Genomic DNA, 23316 nt, shown 5'->3' with positions numbered 1-23316 from the left:
TTCATTGAAGAATAATCAAATCAATTATTTTTTCTTCAATAGTGTTTACAAAAATAAACCAGTATAAAAATAAAAATAAATCCTTGAAAAAATATGTAGGCTACTCATTGAAATCTCAGTCTGGGTAAGTTACAAGCATTTTTAAATCAAAATTGTAATGTATTGTAATATCAACTTCAGCAACATGGGGTCTAAATATATAAAGAATTTAGAATGCATACAAGAAACACCCATGGAGCACTTATATAGCGATTCAAAATGTATCACTTTTAACAGGTTTTCATGATTTTTGAGAGGTTAACTTTTTTATTTGCCATAAATATCTACACAAAAATACTGCAAGTTGTGCAAATTTGACGCCAATCAGCATTATTTGATGCCAAAATTGAATTTTTTAACAATAATTAGTTTTCAAAAATTCATTAAAAATTTAGGGGTATGTATATCACCCCATTAATAGTATTTATGGTAAAGTTACTAACATACAAAAAAATAATTCAAACTGTGTATGCCATCCACGCCTCTTGAAAAAAATTACCAAAAGTAAAATTTCAGTTTTTCATGTTCAACTTTATTCATAATTTTCTCACAGAGAGAAGAGAGGTATAATAAATCACTACACCAGTCTTTTATCCTGAGAAAATATGAATTAATTGCTTGTTGTTTCATCCTTCCAGGGCGATTAGTTTTTTAGTTATGAATTTTTCCGTTAACTATTATAATCACAAAAATAGGTGTGCACCATAACAAAATGGCTGCCCCAGGTAAACTGCTTAAATAAATAAAAAAAGTAGTTTTAAGGTCCTGAATGAAGGAAAAGGTGGGTAAGCTTCAATTATTTGAATTGGTCAAGCAACCAGTTTTGTTTTTTGGAACACTTCAAATGGATTGACCCATATACATCATTTTTGGTCTATATAATTATTGTAAACTATTGACTCAACCTACCAATCAGCTAATTTAAGGTTAATTAGGCGAGATAAGCGAGCGTTAGGTAATTATGTTTGCTGATATCCTACGAAGTTCAGAAAAACTTATTTCATTTCTGTTATTTAATTGCGTTAACGGTTCAATACAATCTATCAACAACTTAAGACTGCTGGACACAAATTTCTATCAAAATATGTAAAAACGAATTAAAACATACGAAAAAGAAAAAATGTAAACAAGAGAACTGATAAATGCTCACATAAACGTTCTTGCAAGCAGTTAGCATCAGACGCCACATTACATTAAGTGGATTTTTAGAATTAACACTAAATATATTAAATTGTAAATTTTTAAAAAGAAAAAATTACAAAAAACAATGTTTTTGTTTATAACAATTTGCAGTGAAAATTATACAAACATTAATTTTTAATAACAAAACAAACAAGTCTATCAAACTAAAACTTTCATAAGCTCAGTCATTTTTGTACCCATGCACAGTGACACCGGAACAGCTGTTTTTACTGCCAGATGGTTTTAATTACAATGACATTTTTTTTGTTTAACACTTTCAATTTCGCGCTTTTAATTGAAAGTGGAATTATAGTACTTCCTTCAAGCAGTGATTGTAACACTATTACTATACAGCAGAGAACTAAGCTGTCACTTTAAACCTCATATTAATGCTAGTTTGTTAAAGCGGTAACAGTCACGGACTTATTAAATGGAGGAATTTTTCTCATATCTAACTTTTTTTATATTCTGTACTTCTCCAATAAACAGGTTGTAGTAACAAAAATATCACTTCTACCTTTAAGGTTTAAAGTTGAATCAAAATCTGTCAAAGCTTACAAACAAATTTTGATCGCTATCGTGTTATAATTATAATAGCGTTATGTTAATATAAATCTCTATGTAGTAAAAAAAAAACCTAAACACTGTCGTATTAATTATATTTATAGTTAAATTAAGTGTACTACAATTGTAATTGTACTTACAATTATATTATGTAATTTATATGTATTAATTCTACACACTAATGTTTCCTAACCTGGCTGAAGGTTAAGTTACTACAGATTTGGCCATTATTCTGTCATCATAGAAAATTTTGTGAGTATATAAAATAGGTTCCTATTTATGAGATCGAGATGTTAAATTTAATTATAATTTGTTACATATGCTGAAGTTCTTCGTGACTTTTTACCTTGATTTTGTTTTCCCTTTCGTTACTGCTATACTTGATCTGGGGGGTCTTCACATTTAATGCTTATAAATTCATTATTTGTGATAAAGTTTGAAATTCGTTGTTTGTGGGAATTTAGTTTAAGGCTATATTTTTCATTATTCGTTTAGTTTTTTATTTGTTTATAATGTATTTTTATTAGTTTTCGTATAGCTTAATTTTTTTAAATCCGAGGAACCTCAGTCTCAAAAATGTTCAAGTGTAGGATGCAATCATGAAACTTGCATAATTTAAAGTTATACTTATTGCACAAAGTATAATGTGCAATTAGTACCAAAATAAATATAAAATTATTAAATGTAACATTGTATGTAAAAGGAGATTATTTATAATATAAGTTATTGTACAAAAGTGTACATTAACCCTGGGGCCACTAAGTTATAGGCTATGTTGATTATGAAACTACTGCCAACATCCACTACTTACTGAACTGTTTTATGATATTTCCCACAACAGTTTTAACATTCATTCAAAACGTTTTTGCAGTATTGCAGCTCATTATTTGGTAGCTTGCTTTTTAAAATTGATTATGAACTAATTTAAATAAGTGACATTGTCATTGTAAATTAATTGAAATGATTTGTTACACTTAACTGAAATACATTTAGGTCTATCTCCTACAGGAGATACTCATGAGTACCCAAAGAATTAATGGAATGAAGGTTTGTTTCTAATCCATTGTGTCAAGTTCATGAAAGCTTATATTTTTCTGAAAGTAATCATTGTTTGGCTGCAGGTTTGAAATTAATTTGATCAAGGGTTTTTAATACATTATCGTATAAAGCTATAACAAATTTAATTTGATTAATTTTTGTTGTAGATAATTTATTCTGATAAACTGGAACAATTACAAAATCAATCTGTTTATTAACTATTCATTTTCTTTATAATTCTGAATGAACATCAAGATGTACTTTATTTATAATCATCTGGATTTTTCCGGCATCTGCGATGATAATCTTTTTCAACAAGCTCATATATTCCATAACTTACTAAAAAATCTGTAAAAATACAAAGATTATTTACTGTGTTAAAATATTATATTAATCAAACGATTTTCAGACACAGTTTTAATATACTGTTTCCTCGTTATCCTATATTACCACAATTTTTATAATACAAATTCTGTGTGTTGCTTTGTTTTTGTTTCGGTAAAATGTTAGCATTTTGCATAAAATGCAATACAACTTATAAAAGTAGAATAAATTCCATCACCTATCTTTCACAGTACATTTACTGCTGGACATAAATATTCAATCTTTTTCAAAATAAATCCTTTATTTCATCCATTATTAAGCATAGAAAGCTTATAAGTATTTTCATATGAACACAAAAAAACAGTTCTGACTTGGGAATAAAATTGTTTATTTACAAAAAAAATTCATCGTTTGTCTGGCAAAAAGCATGTAATTTTTGAAGAAAACATAAAAGGGCATGTAATATGAAAACGTATGAACAATTTGTATAACAATTTATGAAACAAAGTAGTATTTTTTTAATAAAAAAAATATATAACTTTTCTTCGCTGCAAAGGAAATTCTTGAGAACATTTTCATGTGCATGTGCACTTAATACACAAAAAAATTGTGTGGTTTTCACTTAGGTTACATACATCTAGCTTTTTTCACATGTTCTGAGATAACATGCCTGATTTTATCGTAATGACTGGACAACTCGCTTTTTCTATGAGCATTGCTACGTAGTATTTTTATTTCTTCACTTTTATTGGTAATACAAGGGATGTCCTAAAATCAGTTTGACTGATTTTACTGTCATTTGCAAAACAGCCATGAATTTACTATAATGGAATCTACAACATTTGTAAACAATGACCACCAACACTTTTTTCCACACACTCTGAATTCTATACACTTTCCATGGGAGTCAATGCCACCCATACTTTTAGTACATTCTGCTATCAATGGCTGAGCAATAATGGTATCTAATTTCAATAAATCTATAATGCCATAGATATTGACAAATGTCACCACTACATATTATGCCATGCATCAACTGTGAAATTTGGATTTTTTGTGCCAAATTTGCACATGACAATAATCATGATTTTTTCTTTAAAAATAAAATATTTATTTTAATATTGTCTGGTTATCTATCAACCTTATTTTAAACATAAAGGCAAGGGTGTTAAAATAGTGCAAAATTCAATGAGACTTGACACATGTAAGGTAATATAAAACGAAACCCACATCTTTCAAAAGATTTCTGGACAAGCAAGATAAATTTGGAAAAATTCAGCCATTTACAATTTGGTGTTTCTCATAACTTATCTATTTATGAAGAAAGGTATATTTTGGAAGGCATTCAGAAAAAAATGTTATCAAGGGAAACCAGTTATTTTTAGATCAAAGCTGATAACACTTCTGGCTGTTATTTGTATCAATTTATTCCACATGGAGGTGCAAACAAAGAAAAATCTAATTATGTCTTTGAACACTAGTATTTTTTTTTTATAACAGTTTCCACTCCTAATGAAATGAATAAAAATTGTCAGTTTTTTCCTGGAAAAATATTTCAGGGATTTTCCTGCCATTAACTTGTAACTTCTGTTCATCTATCTTCTACTGAAAATAGCAATTCATTAAAAATTGACCCAATTTTCTTTCATTTTGGAATGCTTTTTTTACATGTAGAGTTTTTTTTGTTTCTCCTTGCAACTGGATTTTTAAACAGCAATGTCTTTTTCAGTTTGCAAATGAATCTCAAACATACCTGCTACATTGGTTGTACCTGTTGGAAGGGGGTCTCTCATTTATCAAATTTTATCATCTTTTGGTGAATATAATTTACAACGATAGCAGTTTTTCATGAAATTTTATCTTCATCTTCAAAAATTGTTTTCTTTAATTGTCAATGGTTTTTTGTAATTGCACATTTTAAGAAATTCTTACTCATTTTTAAATGTAATGCATGGATAACACAAGGTAAACCATTAGCCACCGGGTTGGTCTAGTGGTGAACGCGTCTTCCCAAATCAGCTGATTTGGAAGTAGAGAGTTCCAGCGTTCAAGTCCTAGTAAAGCCAGCTATTTTTACACAGATTTGAATACTAGATCGTGGATACCGGTGTTCTTTGGTGGTTGGGTTTCAATTAACCACACATCTCATGTATGGTCGAACTGAGAATGTACAAGACTACACTTCATTCACACTCATACACATCATCCTCATTCATCCTCTGAAGTATTATCTAAACGGTAGTTACCGGAGGCTAAACAGGAAAAAGAAAGAAAGGTAAACCATCTACATAACTTTATAACAAATTGGCTGAATAACTATGTCTAAAAGAAATAGAATCAAAACAAATGATAATGACTAGGGAACTATCAGTTTAATAAAATGATTATGAAGTAAAAATTTAACATTCAAAGATAATATAATAAGATTGTGAGGTTGTTAATGTAATATAATATTATGCAAGAATAACATGTTGCATGCTTAGTATGAGATTCATCACTTCATAAGCCTAAGTTTTGAAATTGTACCATTATTTTTAAGATTGGTATTCATTATTAGCATTCAAAAATAAATGTTATGAATAAAAACCATACTTAATAAGCAATTAAAATAGAAATATTTTTAACAAGGATATCATGATCATTGAATACTTTATACTGATGGAGTTACAAGAACTTGTAAACTATGCAAATAAATTGCAAATTAAAAACCTGTTATCCATATATATGTTTGTGATTACAGTACCTAAGAAAGTAATGACAAATGGTACAATGAGAATATTAAAAAAAAAAATCTTTATGAAAAGGGTTCATTTACACCACCCACACACACCTTTGGCTAATTAATGATTTTTACTGATGTAACAGTCACACTTCATTCTCAGTGGCCATTCAATGATTAGTTCAGTTTCTATCAGTTACACAGGCCTCATTTTCAATCCTTACCCTATTTTTACTAATAATGAATATTAAAGATAAGAAATTTTAGTTTTATGAAAGTTAAAGAATTTGATTGAATTTTTCAGTAAATCAATAATTAAGATTATTTAAGTTCTTAAAACATCCTATAAAGTATTAATTTGGCTAGTTTGGTTTTGAACCAAACCAAAGATTGTCAATTTCATTTTAAATGTCAATTTTTTTTCAAGTTTTGGTATTTTACAGAGTTTATTAAGTCATTTCTCTAAGAATTAAATTATCACAAATTTTGCCACGAAGTAATTTATCTGTTAATTTGTACTTAATATTTTTTGTACTTAAAACAACTGACAAATAATTTTGGGACCATTTATTTTTTAAAACATGAAATAGAGTATCAAGAAGTTTTTTTACTTTTGGAGCTCAAATAAAGACCAAATTTTTCTCATTAGAAATAACCTGTAAATAGAGTAGTAATTTTGGGATATATTTTTCTTCATATTACTTCCATATAAGCATGGAGTAGTAAAACTTTCTGTACATGTGCATGTATATGAATATGTGAAGTACACACATGCGCTTTGCACTTCTTTAAGAATCATAAATCACTTTTTTATGATTCTGTTGGAAACATTTTTATTCACATTATTGAATGACTGCTATAAATATGGAGTATACATTATTTGGAGAAAAAGTTGAAAGTTAGTGCCAAAGTAAAAATATACCCTCTGTGTTTTTAGGATCACTCGATCAATCAACAAAAATTTCAGATAGAATAAATGAAAGTTCATCAATGTTTTTCTTAAACTAAAGCCTTTTTTTTGTAATATTCTTAATAGAATTTGTATACTTACAGTTGTTACTCTGTAGGTTCCAGACACCATACATTTCTGAATTAACCCTGTATGCCCTGAACTAAACAGTAAGGAATTATTTGCATTAGGAGTACAGATTGTCCTTTTTACATTATTGTATGGATCAATGAATTATGGCAGACAGAATTTAGATATTTGATATTAAAAATTTAAATATTTATTAAAAAGATATTACAAAGTAATCTTAAGAAACAAAGATTATATGTTTTTATATAGCTTACATGGTCCAATAAATATTATTGCATTTAATGTACGCACTATAGAATTTTGTATCAGACCAGTCACATCAGAAAATGCACGTTGTTCATATGGACTTATTCTGTATGTTACAATACCTCTTACCTTATCTTCAAGTTTTCCCCATTCTTGAGCTTTTAATATTTGTGTCAACCTCATTTTTTATGTTTTTTCAACAGCCTAAAAACAAAAAATCAATTTTAATCTATTTTTGGAAAATATAAAAGTTTAATTTGCATATGTTTAATGTGATTAAAAAATGTATGCAGAGGTTGCTTAAATTGCAATGCACATTTACTCATAACTCACAAATGAAAGAAATACAGCAAAAAAAGTACATTTCATTTTCTACAAAATGTTCATTTTTCAATCTGTCTCTCCAACAGTGAAGCAGTTTTCATTCCATTATGAAGAATATTGGCGGTCTATAAAATATATCCTCAATATCTCTTTTTAATGCCATAAAGCAGTGCAACTTCTCAAGAGCGATTGAATGTGAGGCATATTGACAATCATTATATGATGCGACTAATTTTGAACCATTTCATCCACCTCCTTTTGATGCAAATAAAAATTAACACAAGGTTAATCTTCACTGCAAGGTTACTACCGCAAGGTTAATCTTCACTTTACTGACTTATGACATGAAACATATTTTGCCTGTTTAATCGCAATATATTGATCAACCATTTTATCACCATAAACAGCTTTTAGACAAAAATGAATGTTAATAGCAATCACTTTTTACACTGTTCAAAATTTAATAACTTTTAACTCCGTAATAATGGCAATTAATAAAGAGAAATGAGAGGAAATGAATCAACGAGTTTTGGAATGTTAGTAGCAGGGAATGAAACTACAAGATGGCGGCACCCTAATGCCTGTTACTTTCCAATGTGCATTACATTTCAGCTGTTCCTCAAATAGTCTTTTAAACCTGATAAAATCGTGTTAAAATACTGTATAATTTTAATAGAATCAATTTTTTAATTTCTTCCTGCAACAAAAGTAAAATTATACACAAAAATCTACCAAAACAGCTTTTTTAATTATTTGTTTGTTCTCTTAACCTTTAAAATATATGTACATAGTATTAATGAAGATAAAATTTTTATTTTTCTATTTATTTTTTTTTAATGAAAGTAAAAGCATTTGGATCAACCACGACCAAAGGCTTTTACTAATATTTTTTTATAAAACTCTTATATCCCCAGCAGTCTTTGTTCTTAAGATATTTTTGATGACAAGTTCCTCAGGAGTTACTAGATGGCATTAGTACTTTAATACAAGCTTGCTACATGAAAACCTCTATTTAAAAATATGCAACAGACTAAAAAATGAAACAAAAAAAAACTTCGAACTTAAAAATTCTAATATTTATTATGAATTACTAGATATTTATCTCGCCATTACATATTTAAAAAAAAATAATAAAGTTAATTCCATCTACTGAACTTTGTACAATGTCACTATAACCTAATTGTCTTCACTCACTAACCTCATCTAACATTTATACAAATTAAACAAAACTTAAGTTTTAAAATGTAAAAAGAAAAAAAGAATTGAAGGACCAATACAAAATTGTATTGAATTAAATAGTGATATGGTAATGAATAACAGAAAAGAACTAAGGTAAGTTTTCATGTAAAATAAGGAATCTCTTATTAAGCTTGAATAATTAAAACTTGAATTATAGTAATAGAACATGACATACAGTCGGCTAATGAATGGTTTCTTGTTACAAGACTACTAATGTTGTAATCTAGTATACTTACGAAACTGAGATGCAGTGTAGACATGGTACAATGTCTTCTAGGCATGCAACTTAATTTAACCTTCAAATGTTAATTTCATCAAGTAGGTGAAATTTTACTGAACATTTTCATCTTTTTGCAATTATATTCTAGATGAAATAAAAATCTATCAAGGAAAAATGCAAAGGCAAGGTAAATTTATACAGGCATTATAAATATTATATATTTTTGTTATACTGTTCACAAAAATGAAAGTAAAATTAAGTAAATTGTTAAGTAAATTTAATCTTTTATATTTTGCGTTTAAAAAAAATACTATTTCTTGGGTTGAGCGAGTTAATTATGGGAGAAATGTAAGTCAACAATTACAGAAAGCAAATTTAGATAAAATCCCGGACACTTTTGGTAGGCAAAAAAATAGGTATAAAACTCATGTCAAACATCTATAAAAGTTTTTATGTTTTAAATGCATTTTACTATTAGTATAATTACTTTTACCAAAACATATTTTCTGTTCAAATTTATTTTAATTAAATATAAATCTTTCAGTAACATGTTTATTATTTATTAAGTTTATTTGAACTTACATTGATAAAGTTTTTGTGCAATATATTTTACTAATTATATAACTTAATTATTATACTTACACAACAGTATGAGGTAAAATTTGTTACTAGCTGTTGTAATTCTAAAAAGGTTTGTAAAAAATACTATCACCAAACTTTGAAAATAATTCTCCTGGAAAAAGAAGTATAATTTTTATAATAAGAAAAAGAAGATTTGTAAGAAAAAGAAGATTGAATTTATAATTTGTTAGTTACACATTTTCTTTGTATTTATTTGAAAAAATAAAAAATACAATTTTTGTATATCAAAATATAAATTAGTTTCAGTATCAAAATTAATTCATAAGTATTAAATTGATACAGGATCCCGTAATTCATTATTTGCAGTAAAGAAGTGATGCCAGTATAAAAAAAGCTGCTGGTCTTCATTATTGAATTAAAACATTTTTTAATCATTTATTAATATAAATCAGCTGTAAACTTACAAATTCTAAGTACTCTCGTATGTGGTATTGAAAAAATAGTTAAAACATAAAAATCAGAAGTATACTTTGTTATTTGCACAAAATTATTTTAAAATGGTTATAAAGATTGAAAAGTAGTTCTATGTAGGCATTATGGTACTTTTCAAGAAGACGCCCAAAGCCGATCTGCAGTTAGTCAGTTAGTTGTTAGATGGTGCCACTGAAAGGAGAAAATAAATAAAAATTATAATCTAACTTTATATAATAAATAAATATAATCTAACCTATGCTCGCTTCTCTTGCTAACCTTGACTGGCGAGCAGAGCTTAAGTTTGGTTCGATTATATTTATACTTTTATACAATGCACCTTCAATTTACGGAGGTGTTATGTTCCAGAAAATTTCCACGTATAATGAAATAGCATAAATTGAGACACATTTTATGCAGAAATACAGGTTAGGTTCTTGTTAAGTTATACAGTAAATTACTGTTCTCAAAAAATACTGTACTTTATTTTACTATTTTATTATTACAGTACAATGCTTGAATTTAAAAAGAAAAAATATGAACAATTATTTATTTTCTCGTTCAGTGGCACCATCTTACAACTCTAACTACGACAACTGACTAACTACGACAACTGACTAACTACAGATCGGCTGTGAGCGTCTTCTTGAAAATATCGACAATACATCATTTAGAAATCAAGTTTAAAGCTGATAGGTTAAAAAAGCAAATTTATTAAATTTCCCATATTTTAAAAATTGGAGTATGTCTAATATTTTGAATAATATTTTAAATTAAACTCTTATCATGATTACAGTGTAATTAATGAATAAATTTGTTTAATTAATAGTTCAAATTGATAGATAAAAAAATTAATAGAAGTCTTGCTTTTAAATTGTTTGTAGTCCTAAAATAAACAATTCTTTATTCTGATTAGTACAGAATAATTTGTTTTGAAGATCATAGAAAAATGGGTAGATATGCTAGTCCGTGGTTAAAAACTGAACAACAGGGAAATAAAGCATATAAGAAGCTTATTATGACCACTTTAACTTACTTTATTAAGAGCAAGACTAATAATAGACCACATAAGAAAAAAGGATATTAAATAATGTTTTAACTTTTTTGACTGTAATAAAAGATCTGTATTTTATTGTGATTGATACAAAATAATACACCTTTATAGATTAACTTTGGAATGAGTGGATGCACTGCTTTATAGATAAAAAGTTAAGTGCTATAGTATTTGTCTAGATGATCAAGGGAAACCATGATAAAATCTTGATTAGAGCAGTATCAAAAAAATATATTTGATTAATTGTAAAATAAAGAAATTTGATTTTATTAAAGTCTGTATTAATTATTTGAAATAAATACAAGAAGGTGTTAAATATGTAAAATAAATAACAATTTGAAAGGAGGTAAACTTAATGATTTATATGTTTGACCTGAAAAATCGAATAAAACAGGTTCCAGAACTGTATCTTCCATAATTTTCAAAATATACCAAGTAAAACAGGAAGATTAGGTGATGTACACATTCTTAGATTTGAAGTACAATAAATTTGTTAAATGAGTAATAAGTACATAGATTCTGTTATCAAAACTGGTAGAGAATTTAATTTTGAGAAAATTCATGTAATAAAATGTATGAAAACCAAGAAAAAACAAGATTTCATGGAAAAAGTTATGAATTTGTAAAAATCAAAAAACATCTATTCAGTACAATAAATTTGGACCTTTGAAAAAATTAAAAAACTCTTAATTACTTTAAAACAATATTCACTCTGTTATATATTGCATTAATTTACAATAAATTTTTGAAAATTCCACCACTGATATCCATCCACTTTTCAACTCATTTCTCTCATTTCAACTCATGGAACCATGATGATGATGTTTGTGCTCCATCAAGTTGATAATACATTTAAATCAATTTCAGTGATGAGAAATTTTCAAGCACTATTAGAAATTCTAGTTTAAAAATTCCAGATAACTTCTCCTCATGACATGTTCTTGTATAGAAGCACCTATTAATTGCTTGATGATCATGCCACACCAAACGTTCACCAAAAGCATTGCTGGAGATTTGATCAACTACAGCATGTGGGTTTTCTTCAGACCACCGATGCCGTCACTTTAGCCCACCAGGCTGGTCTAGTGGTTAACATGTCTCCGCAAATAAGCTGATTTCGAAGTTGAGTTCTAAGGTTCAAATCCTAGTATAGGTAGTTACTTTTATACGGATTTGAATACTAGATCGTGGATACCGGTGTTCTTTGGTGGTGGGTTTCAATTAACCACACATCTCAGGAATGGTCAACCTGAAATTGTACAAGATATTACATTCATTCATTCATATCATCCATCCTCTGAAGTAATACCTTAACAATGGTTCCGAAAGCTAAACAAAAAGAGACCACCAATTCACATTGTGATCACACTAATGTGTGTTGTTTATGCCAGTGTGGGTAAAAGTAGCTCTATCCAAACATAGTATAAACAGAAATAAGTGGTAATTATTGTTAACCAATTAAAAAAAAACTGCAATCATATGGCATGGTCACCAAGCTGGAGGTGTTGAACTTTTTGAACATGATAAAAACATAGTTCTCAGCATATAATGTCCTCCATAATGTATTTTGTGGAATGTTGAGTTGAGTGGAAATTCTTCATATCCTTATTGTAGGACTAAATTGTTCCTTCTGAAGAATACTTTCCCTTTGCTCACCATTTACAATTTAGGATGCAATCATGAAACTTGTATAATTGCAAGTTATACTTATTGCACAAAGTATAATGTGCAATTAGTACCAAAATAAGAAATATAAAATTATTAAATGTAACATTGTATGTAAAAGGAGATTATTTATAATATAAAGTTATTGTACAAAAGTGTACATTAACCCTGGGGCCGCTAAGTTATAGGCTAATTTATATTTATGCTGATTATGAAAGTACTGCCAACATCCACTACTTACTGAACTGTTTTATGATATTTCCCACATCAGTTTTAACATTCATTCAAAACGATTTTGCAGTATTGCAGCTCATTATTTGGTAGCTTGCTTTTTAAAATTGATTATGAACAAATTTAAATAAGTGACATTGTCATTGTAAATTAATTGAAATGATTTGTTACACTTAACTGAATGAAATACATTTAGGTCATCTGTTACATTACAGTTGTAGCAGCAATTAAATACAGTTTTGATTAGATAAAATAGTGAATTCTTGAACGAAAGATGCCTAAATGAAAATTTCAGATTTATCATTTGCTGAGAAAGCATATTCAGTATTTCTTACATCGTTGCATGGAATTCTTCAATGTGTAATTGTAAACATAGATAAAGAGTGTATGTTTCAGCGAAAGAGTATTTTGGAGCAATTTAATGTAAACATCTAAGCAGGAAATTACAGATGTTATCTGTTCTGTTTCAATTATGCCTAGCAAAGAGATCAGTGACAGCAGGAGATAGGATACTCATGAGTACCCAAAAGGTACTCATGAAATAAAGGTTTGTTTCTGAAAATTAATCCATTGTGTCAAATTCATGAAAGCTTATATTTTTCTGAAAGTAATCATTGTTTGGCTGCAGGTTTGAAATTAATGTGATCAAGGGTTTTTTTAATACGTTAAAAATACAAAGATTATTTACTGTGTTAAAATATTATATTAATCAAACAATTTTCAGACAGTTTTAATATACTGTTTCCTCATTATCCTATATTACCACAATTTTTATAATACAAATTCTGTGTGTTGCTTTGTTTTTGTTTCGGTAAAATGTTAGCATTTTGCATAAAATGCAATACAACTTATAAAAGTAGAATAAATTCCATTCTGTAACTTGATTAGTACAAGTCAGAACACAATGCACTTTGCAATAACAGCACAGGTTGGCTGAAAATAGTTATTAGATTTACAATAAAATTGGTGGTCAGCAACGGGAATGCATATTATAAAAACAGTGGTGGACAGCTATTGCATCACCTAACTTTCATAGTACATTTACTGCTGGACATAAATATAATCTTTTTCAAAATAAATCCTTTATTTTATCCATTATTAAGCATAGAAAGCTATAAGTATTTTCATATGAACACAAAACACCAGTTCTGACTTGGGAATAAAATTGTTTATTTACAAAAAAAGCGACATTCATAATCATTTCTTTCACTTTTTCAACATTTTCATCAGTTGATGTGCTGGAGTTCCAGGGCACTCATCTTCATGACCTTGGAAATGCTTATACCATTTGTAAACCCTTGCTTTATTCATAGTAGATTCGCCAAAAGCAATATTTAACATTTATAAAACATTGCTACACGTTATTCCATTCTTACAGTAAAATTTAACACAAACTCTCTGACCATTATACAAATAAAAAATCGTAGATTGTACCAAAACACATGTTATCCTTTTGACAGCTGACAATAGACTAAACATTCAATATGCCTAAAAATGTACAGATAGTTTTCAGACATGTTTACCAATACAACAACAACAAAAATCCCGAGAATCAGACTAATAAAACCCGCGAAATTTCAAAATTCTCATTACAACAACATCATCTTATGTTGATGACACCACAGCTCGAGTATCCTGCAAGCCTGAGTGGCTCAGAGTTCTACCTCCCTCTGCAAGCATCCTCCTACCTGCAGGAACCCATTGTCAGCATAAGCCAAGATGCGACACCCACTGAGCATCCTTAGCCACAGAAGAGAATCAAACTTCACTATCCACAACAAAGGACCCACTGCCCTGGGAACAACCCTTGAATAGCGTTTTGCATATCATGGCTGCTGGTTACCTCATGAATTTGTGCTGGTTTAAGGACCAGCACATCCCAATCACTGAAGTAACTTTGCATGTCCTGCAATTCACTCACAGTGCATTCCCTTCTTTGGAGTTGATAAATGGCCAAGGGCCACCACAGATTATTAAATGTCCAGGACTTTTTTCATTTCACTAGTTGTTACCACACTCATCACACAGAATACAGCGTCCTCAGTGCCTTTTTCAGGATGAAATCTGTATTGATTCTCCATCAATAAGCCATGTAAGGTTAATTTCCCATTTATAGGAACAAACAGAAACTTTTCAAAAACCTTATCAATAACCAGTAGTAATGTCAAGGGCCTAATACAATGAACTAACAATGGGATCCTTTTCATCACCTTTAAACAATAATTTTACAATTCCCTTCTTCCAACAAACTGGAAAGCATCTGCCAAACAACAATTTATTGAAAGTGAGTGTGATATTTCTCATGCTCATCCTAACCAAGCAAACAAGCCGTTATGCTATTTCAGCTAAAAGGACTGCACTCCACTCAGGATCACCCTCTTGTTGAGACACTCTCCTTAAACAACATACACCCTGTTTCAAAGCTGACAATTCCCTACACCACCATGGGGCAAGCCTCTCTCGACCTGAACTGTGGGGAATCGATCACATGGCAGCATTGATGAAAGTCGCCGACAAACTGTCTGCCAGGTCCAAATTATATTATGTTTGTAATAATATTTGCAATTATATTTGTGATAAGAACATTTAATAATGTGATTTAAAATGCGTTGTACACTCATAAACATAGCTGTCTATATTAAGGTTGCTGGATTTTTCAGTGCAACATTTAAACGCATGTTCAAGCCTACTGACAGATCCCTGTCTCAGCCAAAAATGTGACACTACTTACTAATAAAATATTATATTTGTTATTAAAAATAGATTATCAGCCTTGCAGGTACAATGTAATTACTTTATTAATTTTACAAGCTGTAATCTTCACTAGCAGAGCATGTTCTATGAATAGCTGCCAGACAGTGGATTTCATGATCTTCATCTGCAGTACAACAGAACCGACTATTACATCTAATGTAATTATATTTTATTCATTGTATCAACTTCACTATATTATCAATCTTCTACTTTTTTTTTTTTCAGTATCAGTTGTTGGAACTCCACTGAAACAAAATGAGGTTGACATCTCTCTTAAGAGGACAAGAATTTGGTAAAATTGAAGATAAGGTTAGAGGACTTGTTACTTATAGAATAAGCCCATATGAACAGCGAGCATTTGCTGGTGCGATATCAGAAGGTTTACCAAATTGTGCAAAACGTATAGGAAATGTATTAGTTACTGTGGTCCCATGTAAGTATTTTTTATTTTGTCTTTTTAATGTATTAAATTAAATTCATGATTACTTCTAAATTCTAAAAATTATGAAATATCAAATCTTAATTTTTTTTTTTTTTTGAGGGGGATACATTTGTTAATTTATAATAATGGAAGTAATATTTGATAGTAAAACACATCTATTGTTACTAGAAGGAGCCTACAAGAGAATGGTTAAAATTTCACCCCTAATGAGACATATTTAACCCAATGTTGAAAAGTTGTATTATCTATTTTTCAGCATTTCTTGATCTGCTGAATTTTTTATTTCAAGGGAACAAAAATTATACTGCGGAAAGGATAGAGAAACAAATTACACTTTCATGGTGATACAAGCTGTAAACACCTTATAGTTTAATAACAATGTACAGTAAGTATGTTGCACACAGTAACAATCATTTCATATCAACCTCTGCTTACTTTGGAGAATTATTCCAGTTGATCACTTATGATTCCTAATTTTAAGGTAACTACATCTGTAGACATCTAAGAAAGAGTATAAACTGCCGGGTTATAAAAGGTAAATTTATTATTAAATCCTGAATCACATATAAATCCACTCACCTCTACTGAAATCAGCTATCCAACCTTTCTTTCTTTTCATGTTTAGCCTCCGGTAACTACCGTTTAGATAATTCTTCAGAGGATGATATGTATGAGTGTAAATGAAGTGTAGTCTTGTACATTCTCAGTTCGATCGTTCCTGAGATGTGTGGTTAATTGAAACCCAACCACCAAAGAACACCGGTTTCCACGATCTAGTATCATATCATTATCATATCTATTGTCAGTATCTATACCTAATACCACTAATCTATATCTAATACCACTGGATTTCTCAACTTAACAGGAACATTTCTTCCAGGTTAAATTTCCACGGCAGGAAGGTAGCATCTCGGCCTTTCTTCTTGGGGTCCCAGGTAGAAGCCCGGTCAGGCATGGTATTTTTCATATGCTAAAAATGTCATTTCCATATTCCCACATACAAGCTTCGCAGAAGGTTCTGTGGTGAATTAATTCATCTAGCAAAAAATTTAGAAAAATTTTTAAATGGTGGTATTGAATTTAGAGATTAAACTTCCGTTTCTTTAGTAGTCTATTCATTGATTATTCCACCCATATTTAGCTCATTCTAACTCTTAAGTTTGTAAAAAATGATGATGAAAGTTGGGCATAACCAGAACCAGGTATTACCCAGAAACCAAGGCTTGATCATTGCATTTGAAATAATTGCTCTCCTAGGACAAAAAAATAAGATAAATGAAGTAAAAGGTCAGTTTGACAGATATCTACATAACTGTAGAATTATGAATCATGTGGTTAATTATAAATTTTACAATTACTATTTCTTCATTATCTTTGCAAAATTATTCTCTAGATTGGACCAGATCTCTGGAAATTGCATGACAGAAAATTCCATTATGACAACACTTACTTGATCCTCACACCTAATTTAAAACTTGCGTTCCCTAAATTCATCAACCTTCTTATTCTTCAGAAAAATTTCTATAATTTTTGGTTGTTCCCAAGTGAAAAAGTTTACTTAAGTTGAAAGTCAAAAGGGCATGAAAAACATGACAGTGTTATATGTTGTTCTAGAAAGGACATTCAATATGTTCAATGATTTCCATACTTGAAAACAGTTGAATCAAATATTGGATGCGTTTTTTTAACAGTATGATTGAATATTTTATAACAGGAGCTTATATATTATATATTATTTGATAGCAATAATAAAATTAAGAATAATATCCTGTTTTATTGAATAAAAAACTGTAGTACTTTATTTACTTTTTTCATCAAAATACATTAATAAATAAATAATAAAATAAAGAAACAGAAACTTCAACATCTTAATTACATAAATACATTATTCATTTAAAAAATATATCATTTGGTAAAAAAAACTAACTTTATCAGGTAAGATAAGCCAATTTGAAGTAAAAATTTTCCTTAATCCACTTCTTAATAATCTAGTATTTGATTTGTTGATTGAAAATTAAAAATATTTCTACGGATTAAATTTATTTATTTAGTGCGAGGTAATATACTGTGTAGTCACTGAAAAAAAAAATGTTCAGAATAATATAAATACTATTTGCAGTCGGAGGAAGGTGATAATCACTGTAATGAGGGCTGGATGGACATTCAAAATTTAAAGATTTCTGTGCCCAAGATGAAGTTGATGCTTCTTAAGGTTGCAGACAAATTATTGTACAGTCGAAGCCCCCACATTAAGTATAAAGGCTGTGTAATCAGCCGAGTGAGAGTTCATAAGTACCTAGATGCTTTGTTTGATGAGAAGTTACTGTTGAGCAACCACATTAGGCAGTTAGCGGCAGACTGTCTCAGTGATGCACAAACATAGGAGGATTGCTCAGAAGGACTATGGGTTGTCTGGCCGTCAAATATACATGGTGTACCGAGGTATCTTTGAAAGCATGATATCTTACACGGCACCCGTTTCGGCACATAGGTTGGATATGAATAGAGCACTTGTTTAAAATTTAAGGAGTGCCCAGCGCAGAGCCTTAATTGTATGCATTGGTGTTTTTAAAACAACCTCCTATGAAGCTACCACCATATTGGAAAAGACTCTCCCATTTGATTTAGTGGTGAAAGTTTGGGCAGGCATGTGGAGATTGCGAAGAGGCCGGGAGGCTGAGGTATTTGGGATGCGGTTTTGTGCCAAGCCAGTACTAGAATGGAACGGTGATCACAATGCACCGGATCTAAATTTCATTCAGTTGCCCTTCTCCCGCCTGCAGAAGAGGCTGCAGAGCCTCTTCTGCAGGCGGGAGGCTCATCTGCTCACGATGGAATCATGGCAGCTGGAATGGGACACCACAACTAAGGGAAGATCCCTATACAAGTTTATATGGGATCTGTGACTGACCACCAGCCAGTTAGGGTTCCAATCACTTTAATATGGTGGATAGGTACTTGCTGGCATTCAGCGACCTAGGCGTAGCAGCAAATTGCTGTCTAGACAAAGTAAATTTTAATTTATGGATGTCATATATATTTTTATTAGTTGACGAGGTGTGCCTACCCATTTTAGTAAATATATGACAAGTGAGTGGTTGGGACATGTAAACATGTGTATGGCACCTTGCTTAGTCCGCTCATGCTGTTAAGTAAGCTCTAGGAGCTATTTAGGACACAGGTTGCTAAACTGTTTTGAGGCACAGTCATTTGGTCTTACGCTTTAGGGTGACCAAATGAGGTGGTGGCGGGAGAACTGCCAAGCAAACCAAATCCCTGTGAAATTTATTATCTTTAAATAAATAAAGTTAAATCTTGCACATAAAGTTAACAAACTGTCAAGATTTGGTAAAGGATTGTACTGGGAAACAAAGATGATTATTTAAAGGTCACTTTTAAAAGGTGTTATGAATAATGAATAATTTGTGAATATTTAGTCTTAACTCTTCAATCTGTTTCATAATATTGGAGCAGACATTGAGCGAATGCAAAATATATTTGTTTAATAATTCCAGCATCTTTAATTTTGTGACTGATTTTTTAAAAGTCACAATAGTCAATGAGCATTCCACTTGAGTCTACTATCTGCAATTTTGTCCGCGTATTTAGCATTGTTAACTCTGAACAGAAGAGTCTAAGCAGTTATTAGATAGAAAGAAGGCAGAGCAAGAATTTTCATTTGATAATATTTACTGTGTTATTCTTTTGAACTTGAAAGTAGAATTTTTTTTCATTAACTTTAGAAAATGTATTGAAACTGTAATGAACTACATTTAAGACCAAGAAATGAATTCTCAAATGTTCAAAAGGTTCAGACATAACCAAATAATTTGTTAGTAAATTTTGGTTATCAAACATTCAGTCGATAATAATTAATAATTGGACTTTCTTATTTCTAACTCTTAGTTCCCTAAGATCTAATTAAAACATTATTATAAAAAATTAACTTCGATGTAAATTTTTTTCAAAAATAGTGAATTTACCTTTTTATTTATTATAGTATCAAATTAAAACCTCAATTTAATGCAACTGTTTTATTTAATAATATTGTTCAGTGTAAATTTCTAGATTGTTTTAAATAATTTAATATATTGATTTTTTCAGATTTTATTGTTTCATATTTTATTTACTCTGAAGTAGAAAAGGCATACCAAAAAACTCTACGCAAAAATCCAGATGATTACAAAGATGACAAATAGAAGGATCTCATTCTGTAAAGTGTAAAAATTTATTATGTAAGAAAATAAGGAAGCAGTAAAATTTAAATGTTTAAATTATTCAATAATCATTTCAGTTAAATAAAATGCTAGTATTTATTGTTTGAAGTAGTCTAATGTTTATGTTTTGCATATTAGTCAGTGTTATAAATTATGTAACAGATAAACGTAAATAAATTTTTTTAAGTTTAGTGAAATAAATTGTAAAAAACTTTTATGAGCAATTTTCAGGAAGCATGTAAGAAAAGTAATAAATGAGCATTTTGGTTTATGGTGTTTAAGTTGTGTTAGGGGGGAAAAGTTTTATAGTATTTTTATTTGTTTCGTAACTTTATTGATTTACATTAAGATACACATTCTGAAACATAAAAATAGAAATTTTGAAGTAACAAACTTCTTGCTGTGGCAACCCACAAATGGTGGCCATCTAATATTTTTCACAGTTTGTTTCAAAACTGGCCTACAGTACTCCCCAAATAACAGTCTCACAACGAAAAGTAAATTGTTATAAGGTAGGAACATTTGCTAAACTTCATTTTTTAATGTTTTGTTGTTGAACAATAATTTAAAGGGTACTATAGACCTTTTTTGAAACTACTTGTGAAAAACTATTAAATTACAAACATTTTTGCTAAGGTTTTCATAGTCCAATGTTTTTTTTTTTACATCAAACTTTTGTTTTCAATGTTCTCTAAATATGTCATCCAACCTTTCCATTTAAAATTTTTGGTAGCTTGTGTAGGTTTACATAACAGAATTTCTTTACATTATTTTTCACTGTAGCACTAATTCACGGATATTAATTAAATATACAAGTAGCCATATTTTGAGTATATTCTTTATTAACCATTATATTTATAAGTGTTATTGTGACTGTGATGTTTGTTGTTTGATATACAAAGAAGTAAAAGCAGCTGCTAACCATGGCATTAACATAATAACAAGTTTTTTTTACATTTATAGAAAGTTACAAATAAACAGGAAATGAAGCCATATGGGACTGACTAGTTGGTCCACCGTGGGTGCTTAGGTTGTGGTGATTTTATACAAAAAAAGGTTGTTTCCTGGAAGAAACAGCATTTACTAAATCTCATTTTTCTTCTTTAGCTATTGAAAGAATTATTTAAGGGTTGACTTTCTTTATTAACAGCCGATATATTTAATTAGATAATGTTAAGTCAAATTATGCTACCACTTAATTTTAAATAATATCACACTTATATTGACTTTAAACATTTGCCTGTACATAATAAAGGTGAACACATGAACATTAATTAACAAAGAGTTTGAAATTTACAAAACTTATTTGGATGTTAATAATCCAGATGTAAAATAGAATGACTGATCAGATTTTCATTCTTACCTCTAAGTTGCAGGTATAAATTGTTATAAATCCAAACACAAATAATGGAAAAAGTAAACTGGTTATTGCCGTCTTGGCATATTTTTTGTAAATACTTATAATATTACAAGGTGTGTGAGAAAAGTAATGAGATTTGTAACACTGTGAGTGATCTGGCAACGCTGTGTCTACCGGCCTGTGCTAGACTGTTTTGTTCATCCCTTCTACATGCTCAGTAAGAGTTTCAACTACATTCAGCCAACACATTATTTTTGACAGCACTATCAGTGAAGTTGTGTGTTACAAAAATGGAGATCGAAATTTAGAGTAACGTTGTGCAATCAAGTTTTGTGTTAAACTTGGGGAATCCGTGAGTTTGACCTTTCAAAAGTTGAAACAGACCTATGGGGAACATTGCTTTTCAAGAGCACAAGTTTTCCGCTGGCACAAATAATTTTTGGAAGGCCAAGAACACGTTGAAGATCAACCTCGCTCAGGGATACCTTCAACTTCAAAATCTGACGAAAACATTTAGCGTGTGAGGGTTCTTTGAGATCAGACCATCGTTTAACAATAAGGATGATGAGTGAACAGTTAAATTTAAACACTTTCACTGTACATCAAATTTTGACAGACAATTTGGACATGCGAAAGGTATGTGCGAAATTGGGGCCAAAAAACCTCACAACAGAACAGAAGGACAATCGAAGAAACTTGTGCGTTAATCTTCTTGAGAGGATTGACAATGACCAATTGTTTGGTCACAGGTGATGAATCCTGGATATTTGAGTATGATCCTGAATCAAATCGGCAAAGCAAGAGTGGCACACTCCGTCATCTCCTCGACCGAAAAAATGTCGAATGAGCAAATCAAAGATCAAAACCATGCTGATTTGCGTTTTTGACAGTAAGGGTATTGTGTGTAAAGAATTTGTTCCTCCAGGACAAACTGTTAACGAAGTGTTTTACAAAGGTGTCCTTGAAAGGCTCAGGAAAAGAGTGTTTCGCATGAGACCAGACATTGCAGACAAGTGGATGCTTCATCATGGCAATGCCCTGTGTCACACGGCCATTTCCATCAGGGAATTTTTTACCTCAAAACGCATTCTTATGGTTCCTCAACCTCCCTATTCACCTGATTTGAGTCCTTGTGACTTTTTCCTTTTTCTTAAATTGAAATGTGTCTTAAAAAGACATCATTTTGGAACTCTGGAGAACATTCAAAAGACTGTGATTGACCAGTTAAAAGCCCTACCAGTTGAACCCTTCCAGCGCTGCTACCTGGAGTGGGAACAATGACTCTGTCATTGTATAGCTGCCCAAGGGAACTACTTTGAAGGGGATAATATTCTTTGAAAAAAATAAAAACTTTGGTAAGTTAAACATCCGTCTCATTACTTTTCTCATACTCCTGTTATCCTTGTGCTTTATAATGTTAATTTATGCAATGAACTTAAGTTAATTCCATTAGTTTTTCTCCTTTTATTTATTCCTCTGACATTCTTAATTCCAAAAATTATTGTATGAAGATATCTAGAGTTTATTTTTCCTTATTTCAAATCTGTAATATGTATATGTTTTATTTTAATCATGGATTTCGGTATAATGAACGTTTGTCCTACTG

At 30.1% G+C, this 23316-nt stretch overlaps 1 protein-coding gene across 1 annotated transcript; it reads left to right on the top strand.

Moving 5' to 3' along the window:
- The first annotated feature begins 1881 nt into the window (after positions 1–1881).
- On the top strand, positions 1882–20631 carry UQCR-Q (Ubiquinol-cytochrome c reductase ubiquinone-binding protein). The gene is made up of 3 exons (XM_075358206.1): positions 1882–2037; positions 15917–16124; positions 20238–20631. Exons 2-3 carry the CDS (start codon positions 15947–15949, stop codon positions 20330–20332), a joined length of 273 nt encoding a protein of 90 aa, XP_075214321.1. The 5' UTR covers positions 1882–2037; positions 15917–15946; the 3' UTR covers positions 20333–20631.
- Positions 20632–23316: the final 2685 nt, after the last annotated feature.

This window comes from Lycorma delicatula, chromosome 2, assembly GCF_047948215.1.
Source record: "Lycorma delicatula isolate Av1 chromosome 2, ASM4794821v1, whole genome shotgun sequence".
In the NCBI taxonomy this organism is placed as follows: Eukaryota; Metazoa; Arthropoda; class Insecta; order Hemiptera; family Fulgoridae; genus Lycorma; species Lycorma delicatula.
This window is presented reverse-complemented; position numbering and strand designations above follow the sequence as displayed.

Coding starts and splice junctions, on each gene's coding strand:
- UQCR-Q (XM_075358206.1), top strand. CDS start 15,947: ATGAGGTTGACATCTCTCTTAAGAGGACAAGAATTTGGTAAAATTGAA. Junction 16,125..20,237: donor ATTAGTTACTGTGGTCCCAT/GTAAGTATTTTT, acceptor TGATTTTTTCAG/ATTTTATTGTTTCATATTTT.